Here is a 16985-nt window from a genome sequence, read left to right as displayed (position 1 = left end):
TTAAATACGTTGGTAATAGATGACTCATTTATCTCTATCAATTCATCCCAACTAAAAAGATAAATTAGGAATAGTCACTAGTTTTGAACGATTGAATATTACGTCGAGAGGACAGATACTCACCTATTAGTCCGAATTTAACTCTCATATAACCATATTTAATGATAATAATATTATTATATACTAGTGAACTGTCTATTTTGAAAGGACTCAAACAAATATGAATAGACAACAGATTTTAAGTTGTCCAAATACAAAATATTTTTCGTATATTATTTTACAAAATATAATTCAAACTAGAGACTCTTTGATGGTCGAGACTCTTTGATGGTCATATTCTACTTACATTTGCGCTTTGTCTAACTAGCATCATCCATCAACTCAATTAAATTGGATTATAATGACCTTCATAATTAAATACTCTCTTTTACGATTTTCTAATTTACTTTTATATAAATAACTAGGTGGTTAAACATGTGAATTATATGAATAAGTTATTCACTACAAGAAAAAATAGTTTTCCTGACATTTTCTTAATGACATTTGTTTAAAAATGTCATTGATTTATACATACCATGACATTGATTAAAAATACAAAAAATAATAAAATAAAAATCTAATTAGATATATTATTATGACATTTTTAATGAATGTCATAAAAAATAATAAATTTTCCAACTCGCACCAAATTTTTTTCCTCACTCTCTCCAATAAAATCACTCGCCCCGCCTCTACATCCCTAATTTTTCTTTTCTCCCTCAACAAATATCGTCGATCGTCCATGCGCAACCTTCCGCCCACCCTCGACATCCTTTTGCACCATCTCCCACTAGTGCCATCTGCCCCTCCGTCTGCCCCGCCATCTGTCCCTCCGTCTGCCTCGCCGTCTGTCCACTGCCTGCCCCGTCGTTTGTCACGCCGAGGTCCTTATTCTTTCCTCTTCCACGGTCTCGTGATCGGAAGCCCTAGGTTGCAAATTTCTGTGTGCTCTGTTTCTTTTAAAGATTTTCTTGTTGATTTATGTGATTTCAAGTGGTAAAGAGGTTGATTTCATGTTGATTTTGGTGATTTCTGTGAAACCACTATTTTCCACTGGACAACCATCTTGCTTCGATACACATGTCCTCTCCTTGTCCCTTAGGCAACAAACACCCACTAGCCTTGTGCCCTTCGACATCTTCCCAGGTTCTCTTTCTCCTCCTCGCGTTCTGTCTCTTTTAATGAAGTCATTGTTCATAATCATTTATCCTTATCATTTGCCATTTCTCTTTACATTCTGTATCACGTCTCAAGTTTGCAGATTACAGGAACTGAAATAATTATTCATGTGTCTAGGAGTTCAAAAAAACTACTTTACGATTTCTCACTGCATTTCCATTTGTTTGTGGAAACTGTGGTTGGAATTTATCTCTATGTTAATGAGATCAGTCACATATAGGGCTAAAATGAACCAAACATTTACGGTCTTAGTTATTTTTTTTTTGGATCAAGTTATTTTATTGTTAAATTCTTAGTCATATTTGTTAGTAAATTTTTTTCTTTTAACAGTTGGGAGGGACAGAGAACAAGAACCTTATTCATTGTCATTTGTGGGTGTGTTTAGGTAGGGGTGCTTTACCATGAGATTGTAAGAAGACTAAAAGGGAAGTGTTTTTGAGAGAGTTCTTCCTCGATATTTATCTTACTAGGACAATGTCTGATGCAACTTAGTGTTCTTAATCATATACACTTATTTTAATCTTTGTTCTTACAATTTGTAGAGAAAAAGAAACATAAAATTTCCATTATTGCCTTCTTGATAATGAATGAGTGCTAACATTGCTGATTAGCATATTAAAGTAGTCTGAGCAATTTATGTGATCAAATATAGGTTTTTCTTGATTTTGAAGAAAGAGTGGATTTTACTTTAAGGTTCATTGACACAAAAGTTCACCAGCAACAATACAATAGCAGTTTCCCAAGTAAGCTTCTCAGGCTTTTTCTTATTTTGTCTCTGATTTGTGAAGCAATTATGGTAATCACTGTATGTAATTCTTATTTATTGTATGATGGTATTTGTAATTTTTAATTATAATATGTGTGTGTTGGCATATACAACTGAAAATTTTGCTGCCATGATTTCTTTGGTGCTTATTCTATCTCATTTATGTGTAGCATAACTTTTCTAAATGTAACAATACCTGCACCAACCATATTAAGATGAACACATAAACTATAATACCCATTCATCACAATACCTATCTCATCTATATAATATTTTATTTGTTTAGAAAAATTTTCATTTTGACTTTTGTATTGTGTATCAATTTGAATTTAATATATTAGGAATAAAGTGAAAAAAATAAGATTGCTCGGAAGCATAAGATAATGAATCAGACATCTAGAAGAAGATCTTTCGCTCAAGTACAACAAAAATTGATAATTTATCTTATTAATCTTATAATTGTACATGCATTAGAATCTACAAACTTTTAACCAATTGTAATTTTAGAGAAAAGAAAAGGGGCAATCTCCATCACGAGTTGAATTATTCCATGTTTGCTTCACTCATGCTAATCGAAGCCCCTCAAGCAACATTGTGGCAGAAAAATCGGTAAGTTGCATTATAAACTTCAACTATATTACTTTCAAAGATATTTGCTTTCATAATCACTATGTATAAATTATGACTTTTGATTTTTTGGTAAAGGCTACAATGAAAGAACTAGAAAATCAATTTCCTGAAGATGAGGACGATCAAGTTGGTCAAAAAGACATATTTGTCAAATCATTGGACCAAATAGACCAGACCGAGTACGTATGTTTGGTGATGGTATAAACCCATCTGATTTATGGGAAGAAGTTCCAAGTCATAGTACATGCAACCGAATAGTGATGGAGCAAAAGACAAAGTTAGAAAAAAATGGATGAGCAAGTTAGAAAGCAAGGCCAAGACATTGTAATGTTAGAATCAAAGATTTGCAATACAACACACAACATCTAGTAGTCCATTACTTTATGACCCCGTTAGTTTATCTCTAAGGGAAAAGCCTTTTTCTAATTTTATTACTTTATTATTATATTGAGTTAGTACTTTATTGATTCGGCATGGTCTTTTTGGGTTAAGAATAAAAGTTAGATGCATGAATGGTTTTTCGTTGTTTATTTTGATATTATTTATTGTTTGATGTGCCATAATGAATTGGAGTTTGCTTTCTTGTAAGCTATGTTTTTTGTGAGATTATAGTTATCTTGAGTTAGCCATTTATTGATTTCTTATAAGCTACATTTTTGGTGAGATTTTTTGAGCTTGTTCATTTTATTCAAAATTTTCCTTCTGCTCCTTTGCCAATTCACTTGTTTGTATCCCTTTAATATTTCATTTGCACGTCAGATTTCTTGAAGAGAGAAGGATGGGTGTGGTGTCACGTCCACAACTATCAATGTTAAGATTTTAAATATAAAGCACTTTGTAGCTTGATATATATATATATATATATATATATATATATATATATATATCAATTGTAGCTCTAATTGGATGTAACATAAGCACTTTGCAGCCATAAAGGTTGGAGTTGCTTTCTTGTGAGCTATGTTTTGTGTGAGATTATAATTATCTTGAGTTAGTCATTTATTGATTTCTTGTATGCATTTGAGTTCTTGCAATTAATTCATTCTTTGTATTGCTGCTTATTGTGAGAAGTTGAGAATTCAGTTAAATTGAGTGATAATGTATAATCTTATTTAGCATAATTGTTGTTGTTGATGGTACGCCATATTTGTTTTCATTACATCCTTCTCTTTTTGCATTGCCAGATTGGATGTTTTATCTTGATAAAAAGTCTATTTGATTCTACGGAAATTGTGGAAAAAGGGGTTGTTCGTAGCATGGACTAGAATATTGAAGTAGGAAGTCAGGTGTTGAGACCAAATTGGTGTGAAATACAAGTTTTAGTTGTCCTAGAATGAGAAGAGTGCTTGATTAGACCATATGATCTTTTATAAAGGTTTAAGGATGCACTTGGAGGAATGATAGCTTGGCCTTGTTATCTGGTATGATATGTAACTTTTTAATTAATTACTATTTATTGTATATGTCTATCATGTTAGTGTTTTTTTAAACTAATATCAATTATATTTGCAATTGACAGTTAATGAAGAAGACTTCTCCACTAAGTACATTTGGAGTTTTGTGGCACAATAGCAAGGTAAATGTTAGTGTCTTTTTAAAACAATTATATTTGATGTTGTGGAGCTTCCCTAGTTTATCATTTGGTAAAATATTCACTAGTTCAAATTGAATTTTAATCTCTTTATTTTATGCTTCTTTAATTTTATTTTATTTACACAAATATAGGAATTTGTATTGTAGGTGAAGAATATTGGATTTTGTTTAAGATGTGATGGTTGAAGAATGAAGATGCACCACAAGTTTGGTTATATTTTTCTTTACGAGACTTAATTTTTTGTTAGTTCTTAAACTAAATACATTGGGTATAGTTGTAATTGGTATATGATATCTATTTTTTGAGGTGACAGACTTATCACCCTTGCGGATTACAAAATTAATGACAATTATTGATTAGCACTTTAACTTCTATTTTAAACTTTTTTATTTGTATTTATGTTAATTTGTTATATGCGTGAATATTTTATTATGAAAATATTGAAAATGGATAACATATTTTATAATATATGACATTTTTTATGTAACAATAGAACATCAAATCATGTACAAGAAAATGTCATTGTAAAACACCATGGAGACATTTCAAAAAGTCATCATAAATAACTATTAATGATAATTTTAATGACCTTATAGATTAATGTAGAAGACATTTGTAAGTGTCACTACAAATTACATAATGAGACATTTTAAATTAACCTTATAAACTATCATTAGTGACATTTTTTATTGTCACTATAAATAAAATACAAGACACTTATAGTTGTCCTGCTAAATGATTTTAAAGGACATATAAATTTATCATTATTACTATAATAACCAGACATGCATAAATATCATTACAAATCTTATAGTGACATTTTTTTTGTCACTATAACAATTATTCATGACATTAGTGGTGTGACTATTTTTATACTATAGTGGCACTAGGAAATGTCATAAGGCTTTAGACGACATCACTATAGAGGATATTTTGACTTAATGTCACTATATCAAAAGTGTCAGTATAAATAGTATATGATGACACTTTTAAATGTCATTAAAAGCATATATTCTTGTAGTGATTATTCTCCACTATATTCATATTATTGTCTTTTTACTATTTTTTCGGCATGTTATAGCAATTATGAATATGTAATTATTACAATTGTATAACTATTATGATTTCATAGCTACGTTGTAATGACTATGATTTCATAATTATTACAAGATAAAAAAAATTAATATTAAAATTATTTGAAACCTTCAAAACAGATTTAAATGATTTTTTTTTAGTTTGAAATCGAATTGTTATGAGTTTCACCCCGTAATTCATTGTAGATATCTAAGCGAATTTCGATTTGATATATCGTGCATCTTGAGTTCAACACGAGTTAAAAATTACAACATTTCAAAATCTAGCTAGGGTGTGTACCAACTACGATTTCATAGTTATTACAACTAAACTATCATGTAATTATAGCAGTTATGATTTCATAATCGTTACAATATAAATCTTAAACCTTAAACTTTGAAAAATTATAATATTTAACTCGAATTAAACCACGCGAGGCATAATATATTAAATCAAAATTTATTCAAATATCTACAAATAGTTACTGGTATAATCTATAATGACTAGATTGACTCGAAAAAATAGTTTAAATCAATATGCTCTAAATAATTTTATTTTATTTTATTTTATTTTCATGGTGTAGACCGTAGCTGCTATGTATATATAGTTATAGTAACTGCGAACTGTTACACCAAGGAAAAATTAGATAGGGGTAATAATGTGAATAGGTCCGACTGTACAATACAAGATAATTAGCTAATCGTGCACGAACCTTTTGATAAAAAAAATCAAAATGGAATATCATTTTGATAATTCAAAAAAAAAAAAAACACACCCTGCTACTGTTGCCTTAAAAGATCGCTGTGCTAAAATTGAATTCAGATAAGTCCTTCAATTGCTGCTTTTTTGTGTTATAATTGAGTCATCGCCAAACTCGGAAATGTTTCGAGCGCATAAGCCTCGAATCGCATAGAAGTCGTAAGGTGTAAATTAGCGATCAGAAAAACAAATTCTTTCTCAAGTCGGAAGTTGTAGCAAAAAGGTGGAATCTTTCTCAAGTCGGAAGTGGTAGTACGTAAGGTGACTCGCATAATTGAATCTGCGTCTAAAGAAGGGAAGGGAGGGATTGTCTGAATGGAAAGCTAAAAACAGTGAAGTGGCATTGATTGTATCATACTATTCATTCAATTTGGCACCAATAATTAACTCATTGAATGATTTCGATTATAAAGGAAGAATTTAAATACGAATATTTTAGAGACGAATTAGAGAAAAGACGATCTATTTCTAATTGAAAATGTCACTTCAACAGCATGGATGCTATTGAGCTGCAGAGTGTACCTAACAAATTAAAATGCCTACAAAGTCAGTCAGGAAGAAATTAAAGTGAAAGCCAATGATATCATATTGTTGAGGGAAGCTGTATGTATAATTTTGGAATATATTAAAGGACACTATATTTTTTAACAATATATAATTACTTAGATATTAGTTAATTAGACACTTTCTAGCAGTAGTTGAGATTTATGAAACTTAGATCAATGAGATTAATAAAAAAAAATTGACACTAAAAAAATGTTGTGATGTACAAAAGCTTTTAAATGTTACAATGATTATTAATTAACCCCTCGTTAGATACTTATATTACTAGTTTATAAAATGATCATGTGCTAAGCAAGTGCTACAGCATATTTTCGAGGTCTCTCAGAATATAATGGTGTTTTAAGAAAACCTTAATAAAAATCTAGGGCTGAAATGCAATTTTCTTTGCAAGAAGATTCCATGCAGACTTAATTATATACGAATAAAAAATCATAACGAGAATCCCTTTATTAGTTTATTATCAAATTCAGGGCATTTAGAAGGCGACGCTGCTACTGCGTTCAGTTCATTCTCCACCACCTCGCTCTGTTTTGCTCTCCCACTCCCAGAGATGCTCTCCGGCGGCGGCTCAGATCTCCCCGCTTCACGCCTCCAAATCAAGATCCATGACGACGATCTCTGCTCCAGGCTCCTCTCCAAGCACGACTCGGCCGGAAACCCTTCCTTCCGAGTTCTTTACTACGGCGTCGCCTCCGGGGCCGTCCCCTTCCTATGGGAGTCCCAGCCCGGAACCCCCAAGCACACCAGCTCCGCCGCCGCCCTCCCTCCCCTCACTCCTCCCCCTTCCTACTTCAACCGCACCGGGAGCAAGCTCGTCGATGAGAAGCCGTCCAAGTCCAGATTCATCCACGCCGTACTCCCCAAGCTCAGCTTCCGTAAGGCCCACATTTCTCCTTCCTCCTCCCTATCCTCCTCCGCATCTTCCTCCTCGCATTCCTCCGCCGGACGCTCTAGCAATCCTATGACGCCGTCCTATTTCTCTCACCCGGACTCCGACGACGAGTACGGCGTGCCGCCCTCCTCGAACCTGTGCTTCTCCATCGGCGGGCGCCGCCCCGACGTCCCGGTGAAGAATGCCTTGCTCGCGATGGTCAGACGTGGATCTACTCGCGGCGGTGTCCACTAGAGTTGGCGATCGGAGATCAACAGCTTGTGATCTCCGCTAAGCGCTTACAAGATTTGGGGGAAAAGGCATCTCTTGGCTCTCATCTGCCAAAGAAGAGAAATTGTGAGTGTAATAGTAACGATGGCGTGTTTGTGAAAGTATTTAAGAATAAAATCAGATTTTGTTGGTCTGCGTTTCATAGCTCGCTGTCTCGAGTCCTTTTTGTGAAGTTTTGATCTTTGTCCTTGTCTCTGTTATCGCAATCTCGCTCTACTGTCTCTTTCATCACACTCTAGTTGCACATGATGACAAATGGAATTTGGTTTAGTGGAAGCTTCAAGGTCGAAACTTTTTTCTGCCCTACAAACTGGAAGAAGAAGAATATTATCTTGGAAGAACAAGGATACAAGAACATGAACCAAGGGAAAAAAAAGGACTCAAGAGTCCAAGACAGATCCAAGAAATATGATGAGATGGCTGCAGATTCCACCTAACATGGTTAATGTTCTATAATCTCTGTAGTATCAGCATGTGAGCATGCATGCGCAATTGGGAGGCTATAAAATAATCTGACAAGTGCAATATCATTTAATGGGAAAGCAACTTGTTAGATCTCAGTTTTTTTTTTTTTACTTGCAAGTCAATTTTTACACTCAATTTTTTATTCAATTAAAAGAATCAGTTCTGCAGAGAAACCAAACTTAAGAACAAGTGGTCGTGAATCAATCAGAAAAAACATGATTCAAGAGGATGAGTTCGATCTCCAATCATCTCACAGATAATACAACTCCCACAATAAGGAATTCGTCTCCTCGGATGAATCTAGTAATTAACGCATGAGATATTGTCATAATTAGATATGGGGTTTGAATCTCGATAAAATCAAGGTTAATATCTCCCTTATATATTAGGCATTATTCCAAATACGATCAGTAGTCGCTCATAATTTATCTCCTCTGACAAGAACGTTGGGGCGAACATATTCTTTTTTTATCACAATATTAACTGATTCTTTTATCACAATATTAACTGATGCATGATCATCGACCCCCACAATTTGAACAAAAGACTCTTTTTGCGGATGGATTGTGTTTCCGCGTCTGGTTTTGTTCTGCTCCTGATCATAACTGGAATGCGATGATTCGAATCGCCATGGGAGAAAGAATCGCGAGGAGAGGCAGCTCTCGAGTTGCTCTATCTGTATTGTTTACGACTAAGGGTCGATCGTGGCCGTTCATGTAAAGGCCCCACTGTAACGAACGGTCAAGGACATCTTGTACATCATCAAGGAGGTTTTATGTGAGTCGATAGGGCACCACCGACACTTTGTCTCGCTCTTGCGATTGCGGCGATGCTTTCAGGCGATATCCCCCCTAATCAAACTATTTACATCAACAATCTGAATGAGAAGGTCAAGAAAGAAGGTTAGTTCGTGCATCGACAACGTATAAGTTCTTCGGTTTGGGGTTTTGTTTTGCTGGTGGAAGTTTATGAAATTCTTCTGTCTTTTGGGAAACAGAACTCTGTTGGGCCTTAATAATCTCTGACCTAAATTGCATCATGTAATGGCCTTTTTTTTATGTTTTTCGAGAGGATTAGTATTTCATATCTATTTAGGGAATAAAGTTGAATCTAAAATTTTGTCTGCTTCGCATTGAAGAAAGTAATGAAGGAAAAGTTGGCTATGAATATATTATCGTTGTAGTGTACTTTTTCACTTGGAGTTTAATTGTATTTAATATTGGTAGGCTTGAGGAACCAAAATGACATGCCATGGATAGAATAGTTCTGGAGATCTGTAGTTTGTCAGTCATATGTACACTAGCTGTGTTTCACAGATCTATTCAGTTGTGATGATATGGATGAATGTACGTTGAATGTATACACTAACTTGTTATTTTCTGTATTCATTTCCTGTATCAGGTAATTTCATAGGAAAATATAAGAATTAAAATCAAACAAAACTTCTAGTTCATAGGTGCAACTCCATTGCTTGGATTTGTGAATTTGGGAGTAATTAAGGAATTTGATTATATTCTTCCTTACTGGATTGTCCTGGTTTTCTGTGGTACAGAATTGAAACGGTCTCTCTATGCTTTATTTTCACAATATGGAAGAATTTTGGATGTTGTAGCCTTGAAGACACCAAAGCTTAGAGGCCAGGCATGGGTGGTCTTTGCTGAAGTCACAGCTGCTAGTAATGCGGTACGACAAATGCAAAGATTCCCATTCTATGATAAACCAATGGTGAGTTTTTGGAAATTTATGTTGCTATTTTTGTTTCCAAAGTAGGATTTTTTTAGTCTCTTAGATAAGAGAATACTTTGTGATATTATCATGTCGGTGATTTAATTGTGTACTAGTCTTGTTTGGTACTGTCATGTACATTTTAAAAATTAAGAATTGGGTTGATTGCTGAACCTATCATGTACTTTACGTGTTGTAATCAATCTATCACATACTTTGTGTTTTAACAAATCTATCACGAACTATTAAAATTTAAAAATATATCATGTACTTTATTTAAATGTAACAAATTTATCACGTGGTTTGAAAGTTCTATTATTTGATGGTATATCTACTTACCGTTACATCATCTTATCCAATGTAGATACCACATGACCTTTAACATCACCTCCTCATCGCGTATGGTACCTCTTCCTTGCCATTCGTCTTTGTCTTTGACACCCTAACTTGCCTTCATCATTGTCACCTTGATAGTACTAGTCCCTCCCTGGAGCCCACACTTTGTTCAACACCCTCAGGCCTCATCCCCATTGGCAACTCGTAGTTGAGCACCTTGCACGCTTCTCTTGGCCACCCACAGGGCCAACCAAGGCAGTGTCAATGTAGCCTCATGGATCTTTTTTATCACCAGCTTTTTTTAATGAAGCTTTTTGATTCCATACAAATAGCTATCCTAAAATGATCCTCTTTCATAAGCAACACTACTGCGACATTCTTCACCTCTACGTCTTGTAGTTGTCGCAGATTGAAGAAGCTAGAAGAACAACTGCATTATAAACCAAACCGCGCAACAACTTAGAGCCAAAAAAGGAACCGAGAAACCACTTGCAACTTTCATTAATCATTCTCCTATGTGTTTCTTTTTCTTCCTTTTGGTCGTACCTCCATGTTTAGGTTTTTCTATCAAAGTTTCCTCTAGAGCATACCGCTCATTTCATCTAAATTGGATCGCGCAACGGGAATACGAACGACCAAATCCTTTCATTAGAGTAGAATGCAACATTGGTAATTATTAATAGAGATTTTGCTGTAGAGAAAACAGAGGATGATGGTATGAGGAGTATGGACTCTTGAGAGGGAGGTTGCTTGCAGAAAGAGTGGTTATGAGGATTGCAGAAGAGGAAGTTGACAACCTAGCCAAAAAAATCAGTGGTTGTTAAATCATTCCACTTCAAGATCATTTTCTAATTCAAAAAGGGTAGTCCGGTGCACGAAGCTCCCGTCATGCGGGGTCCCGGGGAAGGATCCATTGTACGCAGCCTTACCCGCTTTTTGCAAGAGGCTGTTTCCAGGATTCGAACCCGTGACCTTTTGGTCACATGGCAACAACTTTACCGTTGCGCCAAGGCGCCAAGATCATTTTATAATTCAAATTCATGTTTATTTATTCTTTAAATAAAAAATGTCAATGTTTGGTTTTAATAGAGTAGAAGAGTTGGAAGCAAGCTATCTGACAAGAACAACTATTGAAGAAAAGCTAAAAAGAGCCTGAGCATGCTTTGAAGGAAGGATAAATTGATGATTAGATAAGTTGACTCATCTAATTAGTGATTTCTAAATAAAAAGTCTTTGAGGCTAATAATTGATTGACAGATTTCTAAATGCGTGATAAGTTCATTATGCTTTAACAAAGAATGTGATAAATTAGTTAATTTTAAATGTTCGTGATAGCTTTGTTAAAACAGCAAAGTATGTGATATATTCAACAATTAGCCATGAAGAATTTGATTAATAGATATTCACTAATAATATTTGGCGCAGAGAATTCAATATGCAAAATCAAAATCTGATTGTGTTGCAAAAGAGGACGGAACATTTGTTCCAAGAGAAAAGAAGAAGAAGCAAGAGGAAAAAGGTAGACCCTCTCTTTAGTTATTGTGAAAATTTGATGTCCTGTGGAGTGTGGACTATGCATTGCAGACCAAATATAACTATTTCTTAGGTTCTCATTGACAATGTAACTTATTTAGCATGTAAAAGTGTGGCATGTTGTTAATGATAAATAGAGAGTGAGGCTATAAATGAGGGAACGGGAGGTGAGAAAATGAGTGTGATGTTAATAAGAATTTAAATTCGACATTAGAGATGATCAAAGATCATCATGTTTGATGATATCTTTGGTGCCACGTGAAGCATCAAAAGAACTTATCTGCGATGGACATGATAAACTGGGCAACAAGGTTGATATATAACACAGACTCAATTCATGAGATTTGTGATAAATAAGTAAGTTTTTAGACTGACAGGACTTGAATATCCAGAAACAAGTTGATAAATAATATATATATTTATCTGAGGTTTGACAATCTCAAACTTGTTGATTGATATATTAAACAATGAACACTAAATGATGGGTTGTAAGCCCCAGTTGAAATGTTCCTTATGGGTGAATTGATCAGATTGTGTAGGAACAACTCCAGGGCGCTCTTCTTGTTCCAAATGTTCTGGAAGAGGTCTTTAGGATAGTGACCGAACTGAGGATCCTATCCTGTATAATGGTTGGCCGCTGGTTACAGATGAGTCCCACTTTGAGCAAAGTTAAAAAAAATAAGGTTGAGAGAGAAGTAATATGCCTTGGGGAGTGTTCACCTTGTTGTCCTTTATTAATGGGCACATATCTTATGCCTATTGGACGTTATGTCTTTGCTAAATGAAGATTATTAGATGATCCTATCCTCATCAAAGCTACAATGATTTAAAGTGTAGTCTCTCATTGATAGGGATGACAATGGGTACCCATTGAATTGGGTATCCGTAGGTACCCAAGTAAAATGCGTCTACTTTTGGGTATCTGTTTATCATGACGGATTGAGTTTGGGTGTTAATGTAGTGGGTATTTACTGATAGTTGGGCGTATTTAGGTACCTGCAAGTACCTACAAATAGAAATACATGTAATATTTATTTATTTGAATTGTTAATAGTAAGTTTAACGTATAAATTGTTAATATGTGATAATATTTGTCATATTAAAATTATACTTATCTTATTTGTGGGCATTATTCAATGTTGTTCATATTATTAATAACTTATATTGGTCTTTCTTTTTATTAATTGTATTTATGATATTTGATGTCTAGGTAACTACCTACTCATTTTATGGCGGGTTTGGATTTCTGGCATGCTCATTTAGTTAAATAGGTGGACATGAGTTTCGATTTTATGATTTAATGAGAGAATTTCATAGGTCATGTACTCGATTAGTTAAATAGTTGCAGGTTCAGTTAGTAAAGCACATTGTGACTACCTGACCCATTGCCATCTCTACTCATTGATTTATATATAGCTGGAATTTATTAGCATAATTTTCATCAATTAAATAGTATGAGCATTTGATAAATTTCCCAAGGTTTAAAGTTTATATATGATCACTAGACAGCTATCATTTTACATATGCCTGAATTCTTGGTTACATAGTCGCCACCAGATCCCACTTAACATCCAAGTGTTGTAACTCCTTGTAGTTATGGTTGCATCCCTGATATGGTAGCTTAAAACTATTCTTCTCTTCTTTAGCCCTATTATGGGCATCAGGTTTTCTAATGACACTGATCTCACATAGTTGGGGCATTATGTTAATATGTTGCATGTCTAATAAATTAAAGCTTGCCACCTAATAATTTTGGATTTACTAAATATTTTAATGATTATTGTTTTTCAAGATTCAGCTTTGTTGGAAATCTTTCTGATAGCATTATTAGTTTTGTGTCATGAACATAATATATCATTTCATTCTTTAGCCGCTGAAAAGAAACGTCGAGCTGAGGAGGCACAACAATCTGCACAAACTAATGGAGGGATGCCTGTAAGTTCAATTTTATTTATTAAATTCATTTTTTTCTTAAAAAAATACTGTATTTTCACCACCACCACCACCACAACAACAAAAAAACATATAAGAAAAGCGTGTACCATAGGAATATATTGTTTAGTTTTGTAATTATGCTATATGGTAATCTGATCGTTGTCATATGACTATACTTTTCTACTCCTAGCTGTTTCTTAGTCTGCATTGTACACGCGATGACCAAGACCTGTGTACTGCATCTTTAAGATTGTGATCGATTATGTATCCCATCACCATGGATTTGGTGCATTTAGCGGGTAAGTAAATTATTACAATCCAACTTTCTTGACATAATTAATCTATCCAACCAAATATTTATAAACAAAATTAGATTCCCTAGACTCCTCTTTAAGGCATAAAATTAAACTAAAAATAACAGAAAAAAATCACTCACCACTATATCTATAAGAACGAAAGAAGGCCCCACGGGCTAGCGCAGTTCATGCAAGGGTGTTATTGCTAATAAGCCCGGGTCGATTCCGAGCAGGTGCGGAATGCTCCACGGGTTGCCTCAACCCCTCCTTGCATGCACTACTGTTGTTGGACGAAGTCCTCCGTGATTTACCTCCATTTTAGACAGCGGGGGCTACCTGAGGGGGTCGCTGAGGCAACGGTTTCACATTTTGCTGCCTATAAGAACAAAAGAAAATTATTATCCCAGAAGTATATGTGATGGATAAGCTATGAATACAATTATTCTTCATGATTTTGCATCCCATCATAGTCAAGCTGGATCTTCTTTCTTGATTGATACAGAAACTTTTACCAGTCAATTCTAGAAAGCAGAGAAAAAAAGGAAGCTGGAACTGGAACAACCTAAATTGTTTGATATATATTCACAAGAAGAAATGCATATAAAGACTTGAAGTGGAGTGTAAAGTTAATCACGGTTGAAGACTGAAATATTAAAATGATTTGATAGAAAGTCAAAAAGTTTAATCTGTCTTTCAAATAGACAATAATCTATTTCTATTACTTTGATGATCATATTTAATATTAATTTTTGTTCAATTTTATTATTTCCATTAGCCATCCAACTGAGTGAAAGTTGCTTTCCTGCTTATTTTCAGAGTTAACATGAGCCTGTCACTCTAATTATTTTCATGCACTTTGATCTCCTTTATGTTGACAATTAAAAGAAACATGTTTCAAACTCCCATCTCTTTGAAAGTTTTTTAGTAAGGGAAAGGAGAGAAGAAAGCTGTCGGAAGAATGGATATTGATAGAGAGTATATTTCTTGTCTGGATGCCAATAAAGGACTGCCTGCATTTTGACTTGCAAGCAGTTATTGTTTCAATCAAATTAAACTGCTTATTCATGTTCTATTTGCATTTTATTTCATCACCTACGAATATCTGTTCTCTTACCTTGTCAATTCCATTCTTAAACAAGGGAAATCCTCCTTTTCTCTCTTATCTTTCTTCTCCCTCATTGTTCTTTCTTCCCAACTGGCATGCTCTAAAGTGATAACACGTAACACCAAGTTGAGATTTCATGGTTGACTAAATTGTTCTTTTTTTTTTGCTGTTTGTATTGTGCATGTTTTTTTTTTTGTTATTATTCTATTTCTGAATCCATCTTTCATCTAAAAAATAACTTTTGTGCATAATGGCAGCACATCTTGCACCAATTAAAATTTGAAAGCATTCTTCTGAATATATAGCCTTCTGAAGCTAGAGGGATATTCACCATGGGTGGTTCACTTTCTAAACGATAATTATCTTATTGTTGCAGTGTTCTCAAGTTCCCCGTCAAGCCAAGCCCGGTTCTCAGGAGCCTGCTGCTGCTCCAAACAACATCCTTTTCATCCAGAATTTGCCACACGAAACAACAAAGATGGTGCTCGAGATCCTTTTCCAGCAGTACCCAGGTTTCACTGAAGTTCGGATGATCGAAGCCAAGCCTGGTATTGCCTTTGTGGAGTTTTCTGATGACGTGCAGTCCTCCATCGCAATGCAAGCTCTCCAAGGTTTCAAGATCACTCCCCAAAACCCTATGGCCATCACCTATGCAAAGAAATGACGGCGATGTGTATTCGGTCCTCACAAGGGAAGTCTATTGATGTCTAGGATCACAAGGGGTTTTGGGTCTTGTTGCAACATGTTTTGCTCTGTAAGTATATATTTGCTTTAGTTGATTGACGACGGAGCACTTACAATGTTCTATTAGTTGTTTTTGTTGATGGAAGGGTATGAATTTTTCTTGGCTGAGGTGTTAGATTAGCTGATGATATGAAATTCTCTTTTCCATCACGATGGACATTAGGCCACAAACATGTTAAAATGAGAAATTCTGATATGTGAATCTTACGATATTTTTTTCCCCCTCATTTTCTTGGTGTCTTTTATCTGATTTAATGTTTTGGGTTATATATTTATACCTTGGACCCTAAGTCATGTTCTCTTCTGCCAAGATGTGCCCGTTAGGACGAGCAACAGCAATTCTACATCACGTCTGTCAAACTCGTACTTCTCATACTGTGATTTCAGTGAGCGATTCTATTCTGATTAACAGCAAAGGCATATTTGGTAAACTGTATGCTCCACTCTCTTGTACAGTGAGTAAGCTCAATGTCTTTTTTCACTGGCAAGTAGAGGCCATGTCTACCATCCGGCAGTGTCTCCCTCGTCCGTGTGGCCATGCTCTCTCAGAACCTCACAGCAGTTGCTATATTGAAGGTCCACCTTCAATGGTTAATTGCCGAAACAAACAAACAGGAGTGTAACAAGTGTTTTTTTTTTTTGTTGTTTTTTGTAATCATCTATTTAAACTTTCGGTCCAATTAATTTTTAAGGCGGACGGCCTTTCCCTTATCATCAGATAAATCTAAAAACACAAGAGTGTTTTGACATAGCGACTGCTTTGAGCACTGTAGACTATGATATGTCATACGAGAGAGAGTCGAATCCTCGTTGCATAGGGGTTAACCGCCCTGTCTTTTACCGCTAGAGGAGGACGGTACTATTGTCCCGGAGGCAACATCAACAACTTTTGTGTTTTTTTGATTAGTGGTCCAAACAGGCAAATTAATGATGCAGCGACTTCATCCAAAACTTTTGAAAAGTATTTTGTATCGGTTTGTTCGAGCTTGGAACAGAGATGACCCACCCAACCACATTATGTATTCAACTAATTTTGTCTGGATCATGTCTTTCGTTGTTTAAAAAAGATGGAAAGGTCA

General features: G+C 34.8%; 2 protein-coding genes and 1 long non-coding RNA gene across 4 annotated transcripts; all 3 read left to right on the top strand.

Annotated features, from left to right (window-relative positions):
• The first annotated feature begins 705 nt into the window (after positions 1 to 705).
• Positions 706 to 4576, top strand: LOC121989435. Of its 2 annotated transcripts, none has more exons than XR_006114255.1 (6): positions 706 to 969; positions 1871 to 1961; positions 2492 to 2593; positions 3799 to 4035; positions 4134 to 4190; positions 4355 to 4576. It is a non-coding gene; the product is annotated as an uncharacterized LOC121989435 (long non-coding RNA). The 2 variants fall into 2 exon arrangements; XR_006114254.1 differs by having other exon boundaries at positions 707 to 923.
• Positions 4577 to 7048: 2472 nt separating this feature from the next.
• On the top strand, positions 7049 to 7911 carry LOC121990656. Its single transcript, XM_042544760.1, has one exon. It carries the CDS (start codon positions 7156 to 7158, stop codon positions 7729 to 7731), a length of 576 nt encoding a protein of 191 aa, XP_042400694.1. The 5' UTR covers positions 7049 to 7155; the 3' UTR covers positions 7732 to 7911.
• Positions 7912 to 8979: 1068 nt separating this feature from the next.
• Positions 8980 to 16133, top strand: LOC121989434 (U2 small nuclear ribonucleoprotein B''-like). The gene is made up of 5 exons (XM_042543495.1): positions 8980 to 9134; positions 9785 to 9957; positions 11719 to 11812; positions 13697 to 13761; positions 15539 to 16133. Exons 1-5 carry the CDS (start codon positions 9062 to 9064, stop codon positions 15824 to 15826), a joined length of 693 nt encoding a protein of 230 aa, XP_042399429.1. The 5' UTR covers positions 8980 to 9061; the 3' UTR covers positions 15827 to 16133.
• The last annotated feature ends 852 nt before the right edge of the window (positions 16134 to 16985 follow it).

The sequence above is a fragment of the Zingiber officinale genome, chromosome 6B (assembly GCF_018446385.1).
Source record: "Zingiber officinale cultivar Zhangliang chromosome 6B, Zo_v1.1, whole genome shotgun sequence".
Classification (NCBI taxonomy): Eukaryota; Viridiplantae; Streptophyta; class Magnoliopsida; order Zingiberales; family Zingiberaceae; genus Zingiber; species Zingiber officinale.
The sequence above is the reverse complement of the archived record's forward strand: the minus strand, read 5'-3'. Positions and strand labels throughout refer to the sequence as shown.

Bases quoted from the DNA above. Each gene is read 5' to 3' on its own strand.
- LOC121990656 (XM_042544760.1), top strand. From the start codon at position 7,156: ATGCTCTCCGGCGGCGGCTCAGATCTCCCCGCTTCACGCCTCCAAATC.
- LOC121989434 (XM_042543495.1), top strand. From the start codon at position 9,062: ATGCTTTCAGGCGATATCCCCCCTAATCAAACTATTTACATCAACAAT. The intron at 9,135-9,784 runs GTTAGTTCGTGC...TCTGTGGTACAG, and splicing joins TGAGAAGGTCAAGAAAGAAG to AATTGAAACGGTCTCTCTAT. The intron at 9,958-11,718 runs GTGAGTTTTTGG...TATTTGGCGCAG, and splicing joins CATTCTATGATAAACCAATG to AGAATTCAATATGCAAAATC.